This window comes from Hylobates moloch, unplaced genomic scaffold (genome assembly GCF_009828535.3).
Source record: "Hylobates moloch isolate HMO894 unplaced genomic scaffold, HMol_V3 SCAFFOLD_8, whole genome shotgun sequence".
In the NCBI taxonomy this organism is placed as follows: Eukaryota; Metazoa; Chordata; class Mammalia; order Primates; family Hylobatidae; genus Hylobates; species Hylobates moloch.
The window spans coordinates 112511265-112531861 of NW_026652283.1; the positions used below are offsets into that span (position 1 = coordinate 112511265).

Here is a 20597-nt window from a genome sequence, read left to right on the forward strand (position 1 = left end):
GTGCATAAATTTTGGAATGGCGTATTATTTTTTAAAAGGCAAGCAGACATATATTATTAGCGCAATCGTACAAAAGAGTAAACTTAATCTATAGGGGCCTTCAACAGGGTCACACAGGCAGCAAATGGGTCTGGGACCAGAACTTCAGTATTACAACACATAACCCAGTGTTTTTTCACATTACACAACTTGGTATATTGGAATGAAAGTATATGGGTTTTGCAACCCTTCTGGCCTATGTTCAAATGCCAGCTTCATCCCTTCCTAGTTAGGTTACCTTGGGATAAACAACTTACTTTCTGCAAACTTTAGCATTTTCAACTATAAAGTGGACAAATAAATACTAAGCCCACAAACTGTAAAGATTAAATGAAAACTACATGCAAATACTGCCTTTTCCCTTGGCCCACACAATCAAGAGAAACTACCTCTTGATGTACTATTAACTAGCTAGGTCCAGAAATAGTGTTTGGCTATTCAACTCCAGGCCCAAAGTTTATAAATATCTAGAACCTCTGTGGCACTATAACTTAGATATTCTCCAAATATGTCCAAGGAGATAAAACTATTCCAACTGCCTCGCTTTTTCTTGTGGGTTTCACTGCCTCATGCTCTACCACCCTTCCCTCAGTCTTCCTGGCTCAGTGTCCCAGGATACGATGGAACACTAGGCATAAATGGGTTAAAATTTTTACTTGAAGAGTATTGTTTAGAAATTTAGTCTCTTCATCTAAGAGAAAAGTCTGAAATGTTCCCAGTCTGAAATATTCAGTTACCCATGAAAGAAGAGAAAACGGCTGACATTCAAAGAAATGCAGTAAGTTACCCATCCCCGAAATACAGAACTGTGTACTGTTTATTTGCATGGATCCATAATAAGCTCATAAATTCCCAGCACATTACAGAGTATATGCACCTAGACCAGGTTCAAAGACAGGTCGGGTGCATTGCTCACGTCTAAAATCTCAGCACTTTGGGAGGCTAGGGTGGGAGGATCACTTGAGCCCAGGAGTTTCAGACCAGCCTAGGCAACACAGTGGCAATCTGTCCCTACAATTTTTTTAAAAATGTATCAGCTAGGTGTGGTGACGTATGAGGTAGTCCCAACTACTCAGGAAGCGGAGGCAAGAGGATATCTTGAGCCCAGGAGGTTGGGGCTGCAGTGAGGGGTGATCACACCACCATACTCCAGCCTGGGTGACAGAGTGAATCCCTGTCTCAATAAAATAAAACGAAATAAAGAAGTGGTATTTGTGGAGAAGATTCAATTCAAAATCTCATCTTGAATTGTAGCTCCCATAATTCCCATGTGTCGTGAGAGGGACCCAATGGGAGGTAACTGAATCATGGGGGTGGGTCTTTCCCGTGCTGTTCTTGTGATAGTGAATAAGTCACACCAGATCTGATGGTTTTATAAAGGGGCGTTCCCCTGCACATGCTCTCTTTCCTGCCTCCACGTAAGATGTGATTTTGCTACTCCTTTGCCTTCTTTAAGGCCAGTGAATTTCTATTTCATTTTTCTATTGTGTTTCCTTTTTCTTATTAATTTGTAGATCTACACATTTAGGATATGTAGTCCTTGTGAGGGCTATGTACTATAAGTATCTTTTTCCATTCCAGGACTTCTTTTTATTTTATTAAATATTTTAAATGAAGTGAAATGTAGTAATATTTTCCATTCTAGGTTTTGCTTTTTATCTTGATTCGAACATCAAAACATATATATTCCTCTAAATATCTCAAAGTTTTGCTTATCACATGTAGGATTCTAATCCACCTGGATAATTATGACATGAAGAAGGGATTTTGGTTTCCCCCATGAAACACTTTAACTCATCATGCCCTACTATCTTGTGAATCAGTTGTTCACTATTTGAAATCTACTTCATTGTAACTTCTTTTAAAATAATAATTATTGTTCTTATATACAATCAATGGTTAAGAACTGCTCTCTTTTTTACTAATTTCTTTGTTCTCCATTCCTTCTTGAATTTCACCCCTCTTTATGTTAATTCATTTCATTTCTTCCTGATATGCACTCTTCAGTGGTTCTTTCAATGATGATCTGATACTTGTAAACTATCAAGTCTGTTATGAAAATAAATTTATTTTGTTCTCATTCCTAAATAACTTACCGAGGTATAGAAATCTAAGTGGCAGTTATTTTCTCTCACTTCTGAAGATATAGCCCACTGTCCTCTGGCTTCTGTGTGTTGCAATGGATTAGTCTACAAATCAGGCCAACTGCAGTTCCTTTGTAGGAAGTCTGTCCTCCCTCTCTTTATCTTTGATTTTACAGTTTCACGTCAATGTGACTAAATATTTTTATTTATCTTGCTCAGGACGTATGAATCTGAAGATTAATGTCTTTGTTCCTTCCTGGGAACTTTTCAACCATTATCTCTTGGGATACTGCCTTTCTCATTCTCTCTCCTCCTCATCTGTAACCCCTAATAGATGAATTTTGGACTGTCTCAGCCTATTTTCCACATTATAAAAATATTCCATAGTATTTGACATATCTTCATTTCTGTGTTACATTCTGTGCAGTTTCTTCAAAATTATCTTTCAGATTATTAACTGCTGCTACAGTTGTTATATGCCGTCTAGCCAACCTGGCCTCCAATGGCTATATTTACATTTCTAGAAGTTCTATTTGATTCTTTATAGCAATCTGCTCTTTTTCATGCTAATTTTTCACTGTATCTTCAATCATTTTGAATATACTTAATTTATAGACTCAACCAAATTATCCTATTATCCAGTTGTTAAGAATCCAATCATTCAGTTTACTGACTCTTGATCACAGAACTTGGTATATTTTGTACTTTGGATTACAAGCTCATTCTCATCTAGATTTTATCCGTAGCAATCACACATGGCCAGTGTTAAGGGCTTTTCCTTCCAAAGAAGTTTTGCTTTTCTTTCTGCCAGCTATGTCTGCTCCTTCTCTGCTTGGGTAATGTAAGTTCTAACCCTGAACCCACATGAGGTGGTATGGAGCCATGTGTATACATTCTCAGAAGAGTCTTCTTTCCTACTCTGAGCCCAGGAGGAAATTTGCAGGTTTCACATCAACAGCTTATACCAGACATAAGATTTTTATCCTCGTCCATCCTTTTGATGAGAATTCTGGTATTAGGTAGGTGGCATCTCACTTCCAGCTTCCCAAGGTCTAGTTTTCTGTCCCCACATGAGCACTAAAGTCCAAGTGCCTAGAATTCCATGAATCATGACCCCTCTCCTCCCCCAAGTAAGTCACAGTTCACACACCATTGCAGTTATTAGTTTCTTCTTTATTTCTGTCCCTGGCAATTTCCCTCAATTTCTTATAAGTACAGTGTGGTATTTAGTTATATTTAAAAAAATCTTATGAATGATTCTATATTACCAAAACCAAAAGGATAAAACATTTATTTTATCAAATAGGTATTTTTGTAAACGCTTAAACCATGTTTTTCCTCTGCTCTCAGACCAACACAACAAACATCACAGAAAACTTCTGTGACCAAATATGACGTATGAGGAGGTTCTCCCCATCACCAAGCAATCAATCAGTTCTGCAGCAGCCACCAACTGGGTGTCCTCCAATCAATTCTGACACTGCGTACCTGGGGATAGTGCTAGATCTCACAGGTTAAGGGGTCAGTTCCCGATTACCTTCTTCAGTGAAATTTATAAGTCCAGGCCTCCAGAACTTCCGAATGACTAGCTTCAAGTTGGGGTTCACGTGATCCCTCTTTGGATTCAAATAATTTACTACAGCAGCTCACAGAACTCAGGGAAACTTATTTACATTCATCGGCTTATTATAAAGGACACTGCAAAGCATATAGATGAAGAGATGCTATGGGTTGGCTGTGTCCCCACCCAAATCTCATCTTGAATTGTACCTACCATAATTCCCACGTGTCACGGGAGGGACCCAATGGGAGGTAACTGAATCATGGGGGCGGGTCTTTCCTGTGCTGTTCTCATGACAGTGACTAAGTCTCACGAGATCTGACAGTTTTATAAAGGGGAGTTCCCCTGTACATGCCCTCTTGCCTGCCTCCATGTAAGATGTGACTTTGCTTCTCCTTTGCCTTCTGCCATGATTGTGGAACTGTGAGTCCGTCAAACCTCTTTCCTTTATGAATTACCCAGTCTCGGGTATGTCTTCATTAGCATCATGAGAACAGACTAATATAGATGTGTAGGATAGAGTATGGGGAAAGGGTCACGCAGCTTCCCTGCCATCCCGGGTATGCTACCCTCCAGGAACCTCAACATGTTCAGCTATCTGGAAACTCCCAAACTCTGCCCTCTTGGGTCTTTTTATCGGGACTTCACTGGGGACTTTTTATGAGGCCTTTTTATGAGGACTTCATAAGCATGACTGAAACATGGACAACCTGTTGAAATGTGACTGGATAAAAAAGGTATGATCTAAACCCAGCAGGCCTGTCTGTTCAGATTCTTCTTGACCTCTCTGTGCAGCATTCCTTTCTCCAGGGTATGGGGCAGATGTTCCCTGGAATGACAGTCTTATGCTCCTCAATCAGATTAGAGTCCTGCTGTGGGCAGGTGAAAGGCAGGAAGGAGAAAGAGACAGAGAGTCTGTTTACTGTATCAAGGACTACAGTAGTTACGAAACAGGAACTGTGGACAAAAACATATGTTATCTATCTACCTCATAACATCAAAGTATTCCATAATTAATTTTTGAGCATTTTCATTTCGTTTAAAAGTCACTTTCTCAACACAATAGGCTTCATCTAACAAAGACTAGCAGATACCTCCCATTATTCATTCTCCAATTTTCCTTTAAAAAAAAAAAAAGAGCCCTGGTTTTTGGCCAGACATATGAAATAAAAGTTACCTTTTTCAGGCTTTGTTGCAGTTAGACAGGGCCACTTGACCAAGTTTTTGCCAGTAAAGTACAGATAAAATTGTTTTTTGAGAATTTCTGGAAGGCCAATTAAAACGTGTTCCCTTACCTCCAGGAGCATAGGTAAGGAATGGCAGCATGATAATTTTCATTCACGTCTCCTGACCCACCCCTAGCCAACTGCTCTTTATTACACCTGCTTTCACTTATTTCAGCCTATGTTATTTCCTTAATCACTACAATCTCTGAGCCTGAAGCTGCTGTAGAGGCCAACTGCAAGGAGAAACAGGCAAGGAGGTCACTGTAAAGGGAGGACATGTGGAAAGGGAGAAGGAGGAAGATCTGTATTTTCCCAAGCACAAGCTAGACAACCACAAGAAGAGTCACATTGCTTTTGGACTAGGATGTAGTACTGTGAATCACTCAATCAATATACCACAATGTTTTCACCAATTTTTCTAGGTTACATTCCTCTGATCCCTCTGTCTCTAGTGCTTTGTTTTTCCAAAAAAATATTTTAAATTCCTAGGGAGCTACTCTGCTCTCCTACAATTAAGAAAACACTGCTGAAGAAGATACTTGAATTACACAGTACCATCTAAGAATGCTACATTCTCTGTAGATCCTAAGAGACTGCTTCCTGAGTAAAACATATCACCAAAATATATGAGACATGTTTTTATGACTTCTGTATTAGCCTGTAACCAAACAATACACTCCTACTACCTGAGTAACTTCTGCTCTTATATATCTGACATTCAGAAAATGAACTTTCAGGTTCATATCCTTCCCATTTTGACCACTCTACTGAACATCAACGTTCAACCCAATCTACAGCTTTAACCATGTTCCAAATTCTGCTGTGTGAGAGGTGTGGGTATAGGAAGAAAGACACAAATTGTTGCTCTCCTATCATTTGCTAGCAAAAGGCAAGAACCTTAAGTGTGCCTTCTTGCCTAAAGTTTTAGAAATATTTACAAACAACTACTATAATTCAGAATAACTTCAGGATTTTAATTATTTGGTGACATATATGTGGGCTATTTTTCATAGTTCACTATTTAATGCACATTAGAACCCAATATTTGTACTTATAACTCACAAAATTTAGAATACTGAATCAAAGTATGAAGGATATATTTTACCTTTCTCTCCAAATAGGATGTCTTGACTTTGATTTGTTAAGTTCATATTATAAGAGAGTTGAATCAAAACTCTTACTTGACTTTTATGATGATCAACAAAGCTGGCAGACAGAGAGAACCAGACAGACATATTTGATAGCACATCTTCACAGTACTGGACCAAAAGGTTACTAAGTGTATTCTTTATTATAAGAACATAAAATCCTAATGTGACCCATTTATTTGGATAGAAAGCAGTCTGGAGGAGGTCATGTGACAACAAAGATTGAGTCCAGAAAGGAAGTAATGTTTAAGTCACACTGATCTCCATTCACCACAAGCCCTAGTCCAAAACCTGCCTATCACTGTCCTTATGACTATATTTTTAAGCTTGATGATAGTAATATCTCAAAACCTTTCTCAATCTCCTGGGGACAATGTATGTATATGGACAATTAGAAGTAACCTCTTATTGTCAGATTAGTAAGAATAATTTTAAAGCAGTTGGAAGGGGTTTAGATGATACTATTTTAAAATAACTAACTTTAATAGGTTGGAGCTAGCTTAAACTGTGCCTAAATTATAAGAACCTTTCTGATCCGATGTGAAGCCAGTTAGAAAAATCACTTTGAATTGCTACCAGCAGTTTAAACCATCTATTATATCCCTTTGAGGAAAAGGGACAATCCAAATATCTCACCTAGTCAATACTTACAGTGTCAACTGGATAGGTATCATCCTTATCACAGAGGAAAAAAGGATTGTTTCGAAATTCTTTTATATACACTTCCTGTACTCTAAATTCTAGAAATGGAGTTTGAGTATTAAAATGCTTAAAAGACAATTAATTAGAAAATAGGAAAAAAAGCAGAAAATATAATTCTACTTTTCTAGTTTAGAAAAATAACTCTTTAATGAGCAAAAACACTAGTATGCTATGGTAGCACTACTATGCTAACCAATAAAACAATTCACCACTGAAGTTCCATATTTTACTTAGCTTACATAATATATCAGTACATCAGAGAATAAAGGGGTAAGGACTTAAAGAGGAAAGGGAAGAAAATAATAAATCTAGAAAATCCTGTTTAGTACACAAATGACTAGGCATTTTCTTTAATGCTAGATAGATAATGCCATAAATCGAGCTTGTTCGATTTTTTAAACACCTTTTTTCTTTATCACAAGAGTGTTTACATAAAATACAGTTACATTCTCAGCATTTGGCACAATTACAGGAAAGCAGTGAGATCTAATATTATCTAGTTAAAATTTGTCTATCAAGTTTAAACAAAAATAACAAAATCTGCATTGTATCATAAGTTTGGTGCATTTGCTGTGTAAGTTAAATATTGCATCATGGGTAAAAAAAGTACTAATTAGATCAGATTACTAAGGTTTATACAAATCAAAAAAGAGATAACATCAACAACTTATAAATTAGAATAGTAAAAGTTGTGACCATGTAAAAACTGCATTTCAAGAGCAAGTTAAAAATTACTTTGATTGTTAAAAACCTCATATTGAGCCTTGCAATTACAAAACATGAACAAATGTAAAGATTTCATGGTTTTCTAGTTTTTTACAGTGGCTAGGTCAATCCTCCACTTTCCCCCAAACCTCTATCATAGTTAATCCACATATTTCTGTATCTTGCTCCGAGAAGATGACATCACCTCCTATTTCACAGAGAAAATAGAAGCCATGAGGCAAGAAGAACACCTTCAACTACTTGCTACTAAGCATATATACAGTGTCCTTGTATCCCATCCTCCTGTCATAATGGAAACAGCATCCCTCCTATTATCGAAGATTAAACTCTTTCCTTGTGCTTTAATTTTTATCTCCTACTCCCACCTGGGTCCTTAACACATCAATTATTCTCTCTTTCCTTTAAATTTAAACTTCTTTTTTCCATCAGCATTTAAACACGATCGAGGGTCTTCCATCTTAAAAAAAAAAAAAAAAAATCAATTCCATGTCCCTTAGGCTACTATCCTCTCACTTCTTCAGAGCCAAATTCTTGATATGGCTGTCAACACTTACCTCACTTTGTCCACTTTACCTTTTCTTCACATTTACTCAGCTTATCCAACTGTAATCTGATTATCACCTCCAATGTCTTCACAAAATCACCCATGACTTCCTTCTTGCTAAATCCAATGCACACTTTTTGTATTTCTATTTCAGTTGACCTCCTTGGGTAGCTTTCAGTATAACTGACTGCTTCCTTTCTGAAAGTACAATATTATCTTTTTTTGACTTCCATGGCCCCCCTGACTTTTTTTTTTTAACCTGTCTTGACCCAACTTTTCAGCTTTTGCAGACTTTCTTTTCTCTGCCAGTCCTTTAAGTCATGGATGCTCACCAGATTTCTCTCCTTAGATGCTCTTCTCTTCTCATTCTACATATTCTGAACAATGTCATCCATTCTTATGATTTTTAATACGTGATGATTCCCAAATCTATTTCTATAGTAAGGATTTCTCTCCTGAGCTTCTGACCTATGCATCCAAGTGGAAATTTACCTTCAGCTGTCCAAAAGACACCATGATCTATTATACAAGTTACAGATTTATCATCTATGCCCATTATTCCCAATGTGTTTTTTCTCCTGAAGGCCTAGTCTCAGTGAATTGCAGCAAATCCACTCAGTTGCCCACGACAAAAACTTGAATAACCCTCTTGATTCTTCCATTTCCCTGACCCCTAAAACCCTAGAATTTTCCATTTATTATTTTCAGACAGAGGTTGGTAGCTGGTAACTGAAATCATGGAAAGTTAACCTGCAGATACAGAGGGACTACTATATATAATTTTACATGTGCCACTACCTAAAAGTAAGAAAAACATTAAAGCATTTGACCAGCCACTAATACTGAAGTATTAGTGTATCTAATTAGTATCTAAGGATGACTCTAAAGAAAACGAATTTTTTTCTCATACGTTTATGGGGGAGAAGATAAAAATACATAATCTCTGCATTTGCTATTTCATGAAACTGTAAGTTACTAAATTCACCATTAATGCTAAAGCTACGATGACTCAGTATCCAATCATTAATGCTTACAGGTAACACAAGGTAAGAGACATCTATTACTTTCCCCTTCTGTAAGGGTGTTTAGATGATCTTCTGATCTCCATAAAGTCCAGTGCAAATTTGCATGAATGACATGATTCTGTAAAAGCAACATTTTGAAAGAACTATAATAATGAGAAAAATTGTAATTTATTTCTGGATTTTTAATTAATTTGGTCATTAAATAAAGATTTATTAAAATCTTTTGAGATACAAGACTTGTATGTTATAGCGTAACGAATAAATCTTCCTCAAAGAAGCTTTAAAAATTCAAGGTTAAAAATATGATAATGGGGCCAGGCACAGTGGCTCATGCCTATAATCCCAACACTTCGGGAGGCTGAGGTGGGCGGATCACTTGAGGTCAGGAGTTCGAGACCAGCCTGACCAACATGGAGAAACCCCGTCTCTACTAAAAATACAAAAATTAGCCGGGCGTGCTGGCACATGCTTGTAATCCCAGCTACTTGGGAGGCTAAGGCAAGAGAATCACTTGAACTTGGGCGACGGAGGTTGCAGTGAGCCAAGATCGCGCCATTACACTCCAGCCTGGGCAACAAGAGTGAAACTCCATCTCAAAAAAAAAAAAAAGTAAGAATGCAAGATGATGGATACCTTCATTAGCCTGATTTAATCACTCAACAATATATACACATATCAAAATATTACACTGTGCCATAAATATATAAAATTACTTTACAGGGTTAATATCATTGTTTAATGATCCCAAATGTTTTCTTTAATCTTTGGGTAGAAAATAGCATTCATTTCTCAAAAATCACTAGAGATAAATTACATATTCAATCTGCAAGAGGGCAGCTACATATTACTTAGTACTTATAAAATAGTCCAGCCCCCAAATTATGTATGTATAATTCTATATATAGGATTATATGTGAGAATCAATTAAGAAGTCATATTAAACCCAAATATTTTATAGAAATGAAAAGTAATCTCTACTCAAATCATTGTATGTGATTCTATTAGATGGTCAGGCCATTATAAGGCATCCAGACTCTCGTGGACTTGTCATGAGGTGATTGAAGAAACTAAAAGAGGGGATCAGCTATTTAGCTTCTCATACAACAATGCTATTCCACACAGAATTAGCTTATCTTCAATTTCACGTCTATTAACTTCCCTCACTATAAAAAACTGGGACTTTTCTCCATTTACAGGCAAACTTTGGATATATTGCATGTTCAGTTCCACACCATCATATATAAAACAAATATTGCAATAAAGCAAGCCACATAAATACTCTGGTTTCCCAGTGCATATAAAAGTTATGTTTATGCTACAATTAGCCTATTAAGTGTGCAACAGCATTATGTCTGCAACAGTACATACCTGAATTTAAAAATACTTTATTGCTAAAAAAGTGCTAATGATCATCTGAGCCTTCAGCAAATCAAAATTTTTTGATGCTGAAGGGTCTTGCCTTGATGTTGATGGCTACTAACTGATCAGAGTTGTGGTTGCTGAAATTTGAGGTGGCTGTGTCAATTTCTTATTTTTATTTATTTATTATTTATTATTTTTTTTTTGAGACAGAGTCTCGCTCTGTTGCCGAGGCTGGAGTGCAGAGGCGCAATCTCGGCTCACTGCAAGCTCCGCCTCCCAGGTTCATGCCATTCTCCTGCCTCAGCCTCCCGAGCAGCTGGGACTACAGGCGACTGCCACCACGCCCAGCTAACTTTTTGTACTTTTAGTAGAGACGTGGTTTCACTGTGTTAGCCAGGATGGTCTCAATCTCCTGACCTCATGATCTGCCTGCCTTGGCCTCCCAATACTGGAATTACAAATAAGACAACAATGAAGTCTGCCACATCGACGGACTCTTCCTTTCGTGAAAAAACAATTTCTCTGTAGCAGGTGATGCTGTTTGATAGCATTTTACTCATGGTAGAACTTCTCCAAAACTGGAGTCCATCCTCTCAAACCTTGTGTATTAGTCTGTTCTCATGCTGCTAATAAATACATACCCGAGACTGGGTAATTTATAAAGGAAAGTGGTTTAATTGACTAACAGTTGCACAAGGCTGGGGAGGTCTCACAGTCATGTCAGAAGGCAAATGAGGAGCAAAGTCACGTCTTACATGACAGCAGTCAAGACAGCATGTGCAGAGGAACTCTCCTTTATAAAACCATCAGATCTTGTGAGACTTATTCACCATGATGACAACGGCATGGGAAAAACCCGCCCCCATGATTCAATTATCTCCCACTGGGTCCCTCCCGTGACACGTGCGGATTATTACAATTCAAGGCGAGATGTGGGTGGGACAGAGAGCCAAACCATATTACTCCACCTCTGGGCCCTCTCAAATCACATTTCAAAACTGATCAGGCCTTCCAACAGTCCCCGAAAGTCTTAACTCATTTCAGCATTAACTCAAAAGTCCACAGTCCAAAATCTCATCTGAGACAAGGCAAGTCCTTTCTGCCTATGAGCCTATAAAATCAAAAGCAAGTTAGTTACTTCCTAGACACAATGGGGGTACAGACATTGGGTAAAGATACCCATTCCAAATGGGAGACACTGGACAAAACAAAGGGGCTACAGTCCCATGCCAGTCTGAAATCCTACAGGGCAGTCAAATCTTAAAGCTCCAAAGTGATCTCCTTTGACCCCATGTCTCACATCCAGGTCACGCTGATCCAAGAGGTAGGCTCCCACGGCCTTGGGCAGTTCTTCCCCTGTGGCTTTGCAGGGTACAGCCCCATTCCTGGCTGCTTTCATGGGCTGGTGTTGAGTGTCTGTGGCTTTTCCAGGTGCATGGTGCACGCTATCCGTGGATTTACCATTCTGAGGTCTGGAGGATGGTGGCCCTCTTGTCACAGTTCCACTAGGCAGTGCCCCAGTGGGAACTCTGTGTGTGGGCTCTGACCCCACATTTCCCTTCTGCACTGCCCTAGCAGAGGTTCTCCATGAGGGCTCTGGCCTTGCAGCAGACTTCTACCTGGACATCCAGGCGTTTCCATACATCCTCTGAAGTCTAGGCAGAGGTTCCCAAACATCAGTTCTTACTTCTGTGCACCCAAAGGCCCAACACCACATGGAAACCTCCAAGGCTTGGGGCTTGCACCTTCTGAAGCAATGACCTGAGCTCTACATTGGCCCACTTTGGCCATGGCTGGGACACAGGGTACCAAGTCTCAAGAATGTACAAAGCAGCAAGGTACTAGTCCCGGCCCATAAGACCATTTTTTCCTCCTACGCTTCCAGGTCTGTGATGGGTGGGGCTGCTGTGAAGACCTTTGACCTTGCCTAGAGAGATTCTTCCCATTGTCTTGGCGATTAACATTTGGCTCCTTACTTATGCAAATTTCTGCAGCTGGCTTGAATTCCTCCTGAGAAAATGGGTTTTTCTTTTCTATCACATCATCAGGTTGCAAATTTTCTGAACTTTAATGCTCTGCTTCCCTTTTAAACATAAGTTCTAATTCCAAACCATATCTTTGTGACTACATAAAACTGAATGCCTTTAACAGCACCCATGTCATATCTTGAACACTTTGCTGCTTAAAGATTTCTTCCAACAGATACCCTAAATTATCTCTCTCAAGTTCAAAATTCCACACATCTCTAGGGCAGGGACAAAATGCCACTAGTCTCTTTGCTAAAACATAGCAAGAGTCACCTTTGCTCCAGTTCCCAACAAGTTCCTCGTCTCCATTAGAGACCAACTCAGCCTGGACTTTACTGTCCACATCACTATCAGCATTTTGATCACAGCCATTCAACAAGTCTCTAGGAAGTTCCAAACTTTCCCATATTTTCATGTTTTCTTCTAAGCCTTCCAAACTGTTCCAGCCTCTGCCTATTACCCAGTTCCAAAGTCACTTCCACATTTTTGGGTATCTTTACAGCAGCACCCCAATCTACCAGTATCCACTTACTCTATTAGTCTGTTTTCACACTGCTAATAAAAACATACCCGAGATTGGGTAATGTATAAAGGAAAGATGTTTAATTGACTCACATGTTTAATTGTTCCACATGGCTGGGGAGGCCTCACAATCATGGCGAAAGGTGAATGAGGAGCAGAGTCACCTCTTACATGGCGGCAGGCAAGACAGTATGTGCAGGGGAAGTCCCCTTTATAAAACATCAGATCTTGTGAGACTTATTCACTATCACAACAACAGCGTGGGAAAAACCAGCCCCCATGATTCAATCACTTCCCACTGGGTCCCTCCCATGACATGCGGAGGTTATTACACTTCAAGGTATGACTTGGGTGGGACACAAAGCCAAACTATATCACCTTGCCACTGCTCCATCAACTAAGTTCATGGAATATTCCAAATCTTTGTTGTCATTTCAACAATGTTCACAGCATCTTCACCAGGATTAGGCTACATCTCAAGAAACCATTTTCTTTGCTCATTCATAGAGGCAAGTCCTCGTCTGTTAAAGTTTTATCATGAAATTGCAGCAATTCAGTCAAATCTTTAGGCTCTATTTCTGATTGTAGTTCTCTTGCTATTTCACCACCTCTGCAACTACTTCCTTCAGTGAAATCTTGAATCCCTTGAGGTCACCCATGAAAGTTGGAATTAACTTTACCAAACTCCTACTAATGTTGATACTTTTACCTCTTCCCATGAATCACAGATGTTCTTAATGGCAACTAGAATGGTAAATCCTTTCCAGAAAGTTTTCAATTCACTTTGTCCAGCTCCATCAGAGGAATCACTATCTATGGCAGCTATAGCCTTACAAAATGTATTTCTTAAATAACAAGATGTGAAAGTCAAAATTAGTCTTTGATCCATGGACTGCAGAATGGATGCTGTGTTAGCAGACATAAAAACATTGATCTCCTTGTAAATCTCCATCTGACCTCTTTGGTGACTATGTACATTGTCAATGAGCAGTAATATTTTCAAATGAATCTTTTTTTCTAAGCAGCAGGACTCAACAGCGAGCTTAAACTAATCAGTAAACCATGCTGTAAACAGATGTGTTGTCATCCAAGCTTTGCAGTTCCCCTAACATAACACAGGTAGAGTAGATTTAGCATAATTCTTAAGGGCCCAAGGACTTTCAGAATGGTAAATGAGCACTACCTTCAGCTTCAAGTCACCAGCTGCATCAGCCCCTAACAAAAGGGCCAGCCTATCCTTTGAAGTTTTGAAGCCAGGCATTGACTTCTCTCTAGCTATCAAAGATCTAGATGGCATCCTCTTCCACTAAAAGGCTGTTTCACCTCTATTGAAAATCTGTTGTTCAGTGTAACCACCTTCATCAATTATCCTAGCTAGATCTCCTGGATCACCTGCTACCCCTTGCACATCATCATTTCCCACTTCACCTTGCACTTTTGTGTTACAGAGATGGCTTCGTTCCTTAAATCTCATGAACCAATCTCTGCTAACTTCCAATTTTTCTTCTGCAGCTTCCTTACTTTTCTCAACTTTAAAAGAATTGATGATAGTTGCCCAGGCACGGTGGCTCACACCAGTAATCCCAGCAATTAGGGAGGCCGAGGCGGGCGGATCACGAGTTCAGGACATCAAGACCATTCTGGCAAACACAGTGAAACCCTATCTCTACTAAAAATACAAAAAAATTAGCTGGGTGTGGTGGTGGGAGCCTGTAGTCCTAGCTACTCGGGAGGTTGAGGCAGGAGAATGGCATGAACCCGGGGGGCAGAGCTTGCAGTGAGTGGAGATCACGCCACTGCACTCCAGCCTGGGCGACAGAGCGAGACTCCGTTTCAAAAAAAAAAAAGAATTGATGATAGTTAAGGCCTTAATCTGGATTAAGCTCTGTCTTAAGGAATGTTGTGGTTTGGTCTTCTACATAGACCACTAAAACTTGCTCCATCTCAGCAGTAAGGCTGTTTTGTCTCCTTATAATCTGTGTGTTCACAAAGAGCAGTTTTAATTTCCTTCAAAAACTTTTCCGCTGCATTCACAACTTGGCTATCTCTTTGCACAAGAGACCTATCTTTTGGCTTATGTGGTATTTCAACATGCCTTCTTCATTAAGCTTAATCATTTCGAGCTTTTGATTTAAAGTGAGACATGTGCAACTCTTCCTTCCACCTGAACACCTAGAGGCCATCCTAGGATTAGTAACTGTCCTAATTTCAGTATTTTTGTGACTCAGGGAAAAGGGAGCCTGAGGAGAGGGAAAGAGACTAGGGAAAAGCTGGTTCATGGAGGAAACCACACATAACATTTATTCTTTGCTGTCTTACATGGGTGCGGTTCATGGTACAATTACAACAGTAAGGTCAAAGACAACTGGTCACAGATTACCATAACAGATAAAATAATAATGAAAAAGTCTGAAATATTGCAAGATTATCAAAACATGACACAGAAACATTAAGTGCTCATATAATGTTGGAAAAATGGTGCCAACTGATTTGCTCAATTCAGTGTTGCCACAAATCTTGAACTTGTAAAAAATGCAGTATCTGTGAAGCACAAGAAAATGAAGCACAGCAAAATGTATGCCTGTATGCATCTGGCAAATTCTTCAATATTCTGGGAAAAAGCAAACATATCCTCACATCTCAAGAGATGCTGCCTTGAGAAAAGAGGCTGGAAAAGATATACTAAAGGAAACTTAATAATGTATGACTATTTGCGATTATTACAGATAAGAAAGAGATAAAAAATTTGTCTAACTAGTTTTCCACTTCAGAGTAATACTCAAATATGTTGCTTGAAGCTTCTTAAGGCGAACAAATCATAAAACAAGAACATGTCTTCTGTACAATTAAGTAAAATAATGAAGTATGTTAAGCAATCTAATCGTTTTTTTATTCTGGGCATGAAAAAAAAAGGCAGTCCTAGAACAAAATTTTTTCCCACTAATAAAAATAATGCTTTAAGGCTAAAACTTTGGAGTTCTAATCAGAATCATCTCTTTATAATATATATAAAGGTCAAAGCCATAGTTGCTAAAAAATTTTGGCAACCCAAACTTGCACAATTAAAATAAATACAGTCTCACGTGATCTGATCTACCAAAGCCTGGAATTTTGACCTTTACTGAAGTCATCCCAATTCAAATGCTAAAAATAACTGCTTTAGCTGAACAAAATATTAAACTCATTTCTCAGTTCCATACAAATATTTAGCATGAGCTTATTTATTCAACAAATACATATTGTGCGTATCAGGCTAGGACCCTTACCAGGCAATGAAGACATAAATGTGACAAAGACGAACACAGTGCCCCTCCTTAAGGGGCTAAGACAAGTAAAGAAGACAAACAATGAACAAATAATTACAAAAAAGTCATTAACTGAAAGTAGAGAGAGATATTTCAACAAATCTATGGAGTCAGGGAAGGCATTCCAAGTTCAGAGCCAATGTCTTTGACATAAAAATCTTCAAGGCTATCATATAAGAGAACTGTATTTCTGTAAGTTACTGCTGTTCACTTCCATCAATAAAATTATTCTTATAACACATACAGGTTAATTTACATGCCAGGCTTATGCTCAGCAGCATATTATACTTAAAAGAGACTTTCTAAATCACAAATTCTTAGCTATAGTTTTAAACACCAAAATGAGTAATTTCTATCAGTTCGGAAAAATCAAAAATAATAAATAGGCTGGGTGCAGTGGCTCACGACTGTATTCCCAGCACTCTGCAAGCTGAGGCAGGCAGAACCTGAGGTCAGGAGTTTGAGACCAGCCTGGCCAACATAGTGAAACCCTGCCTCTACTAAAAATACAAAAAAATTAGTTGGTCATGGTGGCAGGTGCCTGTAATCCTAGCTACTTGGGAGGCTGAGGTGGAAGAATCACTTGAACCTGGGAGGCGGAAGTTCCAGTAATTGAGATCACGACAGTGCACTCCAGCCTGGGCAATAGAGCGATGCTATGTCTCAAAATAATAATAATAATAATAATAATAATAATAATAATAATAAATGAAGTGGCAGCATAGGTTTAAAATAAAATTTCTTTTTCTTTTTTGAGTCAAGTCATGCTCTGTCCCCTAGGCTGGAATGGAGTGGTGCAATAATAGCCCACAGCAGCCTTGAATTCCTGAGCTCATGTGATCCTCCTATCTCAGCCCCGAGTAGCTGGGACTACAAGCACATGTCACTAAAATAATATTTCTGAAAAATGGCAGATTGACCCCACGATTCTCTTTCAACATCTTCTTCCCCTAACCACATTAAATTCACAGTAAAGGAGTATAAAAAGGTAAAAATACAAAAGAGCTAAGATAGAGAAAAGAACGGAAAACTAAAACATTAAAGAGAATTTATAAAATTTTTATAAAATTGAAGAGATGGAGGAGTGATAATTGACTTAAGATAACAGATGCACTACCTGAGTTCTGCAGAGACCAAATAGAAGTAACGTATTAATATTTGCTATACAGAATCCCAAAACGGACAAGGCCTTGGGAACTATGGAGCTATGGAGTCAGAGTAAGTAGTGGGTCTAAAAGCAGAGGATTAGATAACAATACCTAAGTATATCATTAGATACTCACCAACATACGTGCTCTTACATATATGTGCACATGTGCCTGCTTCCATAAGACTACTGCACCTCCCATCTCTCCTATTTTTTGTAGAAGCTCAACAGCATCAGAGGAAAAGAGCTATAAAATACTGACATTTGGATGCTACACTAGTAAAAAGCCCAGATCACCAAACGAAAGGACATGTTATGCACAGACACCTTCTGAGAGGTTCTCAAGTAATACACAGGTAATAACCACAGATATGTGAGGAAAACCTCCAAAATGAAAGCAAAAGCTTATAAAATCAAACAGAAATAAAAAAGAACCTGGAAGAAACAAAGCAACACATAGAGAAGGCCAAACAAAGTTATAATTTGTATCCTCAGAAGGCAAAACGAAGTTATAATTTATAACCTTAGAAGGCAAAACAAAGTTATAATTTATATCCTTACAGCAAAAAGAGAAAATATAGCAGCCATGAAGCAAAATAGAACGCTATAACTCGTGAACATCAGAGAACACAAAGTCGCTCTTTGAATTAAAAAAGTAGAATAGCAGAAATAAAAAAAATTCAGTAGGAAGGTTGGAAGATAAAGCTCAGGATATCTCCTATAAAAACAAATAAACAGATGAAAATATTTTTTAAAACCGAAATATAAGAATGATTAAAATTAGATTAGGATCTGTCAGGAAATTTAACTTCAAACAAACAGCATTTCCAGAAAAAGAGAATAGAAAGAGGGAGAAGAGAAAAATCATTAAAGAAACAGGCCGGGCGCGGTGGCTCACGCTTGTAATCCCAGCACTTTGGGAGGCCGAGGCGGGCGGATCACGAGGTCAGGAGATCGAGACCACGGTGAAACCCCGTCTCTACTAAAAAATACAAAAAATTAGCCGGGCGTGGTGGCGGGCGCCTGTGGTCCCAGCTACTCGGAGAGGCTGAGGCAGGAGAATGGCGTGAACCCGGGAGGCGGAGCTTGCGGTGAGCCGAGATTGCGCCACTGCACTCCAGCCTGGGCGACAGAGAAGAGACTCCGTCTCAAAAAAAAAAAAAAAAAAAAAGAAACAATACAAGAAAATTACACAGAATTTTTTAGACACGGATTTCCATATTGAAAGGCCTCTTAAGAACCTAGCACAATCAGTGAAAAAATACACATCCTGAAGCTCATAATGACACAAGTAGCAAGTGGTGGAGCCAAAGTTCTAGCTTTCTGAACGTGGTCTTTTTAAAAACTGCGCAATACCATATCTCAACTGTAGAAGTAAAATTAATTTTAAGAAAGAAAAGAAAATACTACTTGAATTCCCTACCTTGCTGATCTGTTCCTAGATCAAGTATGGTTAATTAAAAGTTCTGTCATCATGAATAACGCTATGCTCCTTGACAAGCCACAAAAGTGTATGTGTATGTGTGAAGGGGGTGGGGGTGGAGGTTTGAGGGTATTTCCTAGTATTTTGAAAATTCATGTATGAAAGGAGTTTATATTATGTGCTTGTGACCTGCTGCTAGACAGTCCATAAAGCAGATTCCGTAACCTAATTGCATTGACAACCTCCACCAAAAGAAATGATGCACTTACATCAGATCACCACTGTGTATTAAGAACAAAGCCTATAAAAATTGCATTAAAAACAGCATAGCTCCCTTGTTTCCTAAATTATTTTCATCTACGCCCTTCACATTCTTGCAGTCTTGCAAGGAAAATCTCCCTAGACAATTTTCCTAGTCATTTACATGACTATTAAATATACTGGTGTGACCAAAAAAAATCACGCTCCTTTACTCACTGTTGCCTTTCACACATCTTTACCTTATATTATTAACTACATAATGACAGTTGAACATTTTCACGTGACTTTCTTCGGTAGGAGTTGGCGTCATTCACAGCCTCCTACATTTGCTGTCCTATCCATTTTGTGTTTTATTGTACCTACTAATGGGATTTTGGCTTTAGTGGGAGAAGGAAAAAGAGAGAAATAAGTTATGTCTCTTTTGAACAATTTTTTTTTGTCTTTTCAGACCTGGTAACATCAACATTCGCTGGGTATGATAAGGACGTTAGCATGCAGGTTTAGCATTTCCTTTTTTGGGACTAATAAATTCTCATATGCTAATGTAGTGGCTTTTGAGATCTCAGACCGCTGCTTCGAAACTCATTCTAATGCAACAGATCACCTGGGTCATCAGCTGTCGCCCTGCGCAATCTAGGAGTTCCTTTTTCCCACACCTATAGCGTTCCACTTTCTGCCTGTCAAGGCTTTCATTCCTGAATCTTTTTTTGTAAGAGGGGAGGGGTGTTGGTTTTGGGTTTGGACTGATAGTTGGTAGCTGCAGCCTCCTTTAAGGTCCTGATGCATCAGTGACAGCATCACCGGTCTTCCCAACACGTGGGTGACCGGATCCTAGGCTGTCCGGCCTAGAAGGTGTCGGCCTCGCTCACGGGAAGTTCCCCACCCGCGGCCACAGCGCTTGCACAGTCCCCACAGCTTCCAGGGTCCTGCACACCCGGCACGAAGGTCACAGCCCCCGCGCAGGTGTGACGCGCGCCAGCGCACTCACCGTCTCCTTGGCAGCCGCCACTGGGATGGGCAGCATCCCCCGGCCGCGGGGCGGGTCCTCGTGCTCCGCGGCCACGCTCTCCGAGGGCCGCCGGGTCGCCGGCGAGCCGGCCCTGGGGTCCCCGTACAGCTGGTAGCACACCAGGCCGACCAGTCCCCCGCCGGCCGCCGCCGCCACGCTCAGCTCTCCCCAGCGCCGCCGCCGCCTCCATGCCGCCTCCGCCACAGCCCTCTCCTCATCCTCCCGCGAGGAGAAGGGCCGGCCAGGAAGGCCCAGGGTGGTCCCCGCAGGCCGCCCCCACGGCCCAAGGAGGGGCTGGTGAGCGCAGAGTGGAGGCGACAGCCGGGGCGGCGGCCACAAGAGCCTTCGCAGCGCAGCCATAGCGGAGGCCGCTCACACCAGAGCTGGGAGGGGGCGGAGAACGGAGGGGCGGGGGCGGGGGGGAGCTGGGGGGGGGGGGGGGGGGGTTCGCCGAAGCCTCGCGAGAAGTCGGTGCCGCGAGCTTCG

General features: G+C 39.9%; 1 protein-coding gene across 4 annotated transcripts in view; it reads right to left on the minus strand.

The window, feature by feature from the left end:
• MICU3 (mitochondrial calcium uptake family member 3) overlaps positions 1-20513 on the minus strand; it is a 93240-nt gene extending 72727 nt beyond the window's left edge. For all 4 annotated transcript variants that reach the window (XM_032162412.2, XM_032162411.2, XM_058441950.1 and 1 more), the window contains exon 1: positions 20091-20513. In XM_032162412.2, coding sequence (XP_032018303.1) covers positions 20091-20471 — 381 coding nt within the window. In that variant the 5' untranslated portion in view covers positions 20472-20513. The remainder of the gene's footprint in view (positions 1-20090) is intronic.
• Positions 20514-20597: the final 84 nt, after the last annotated feature.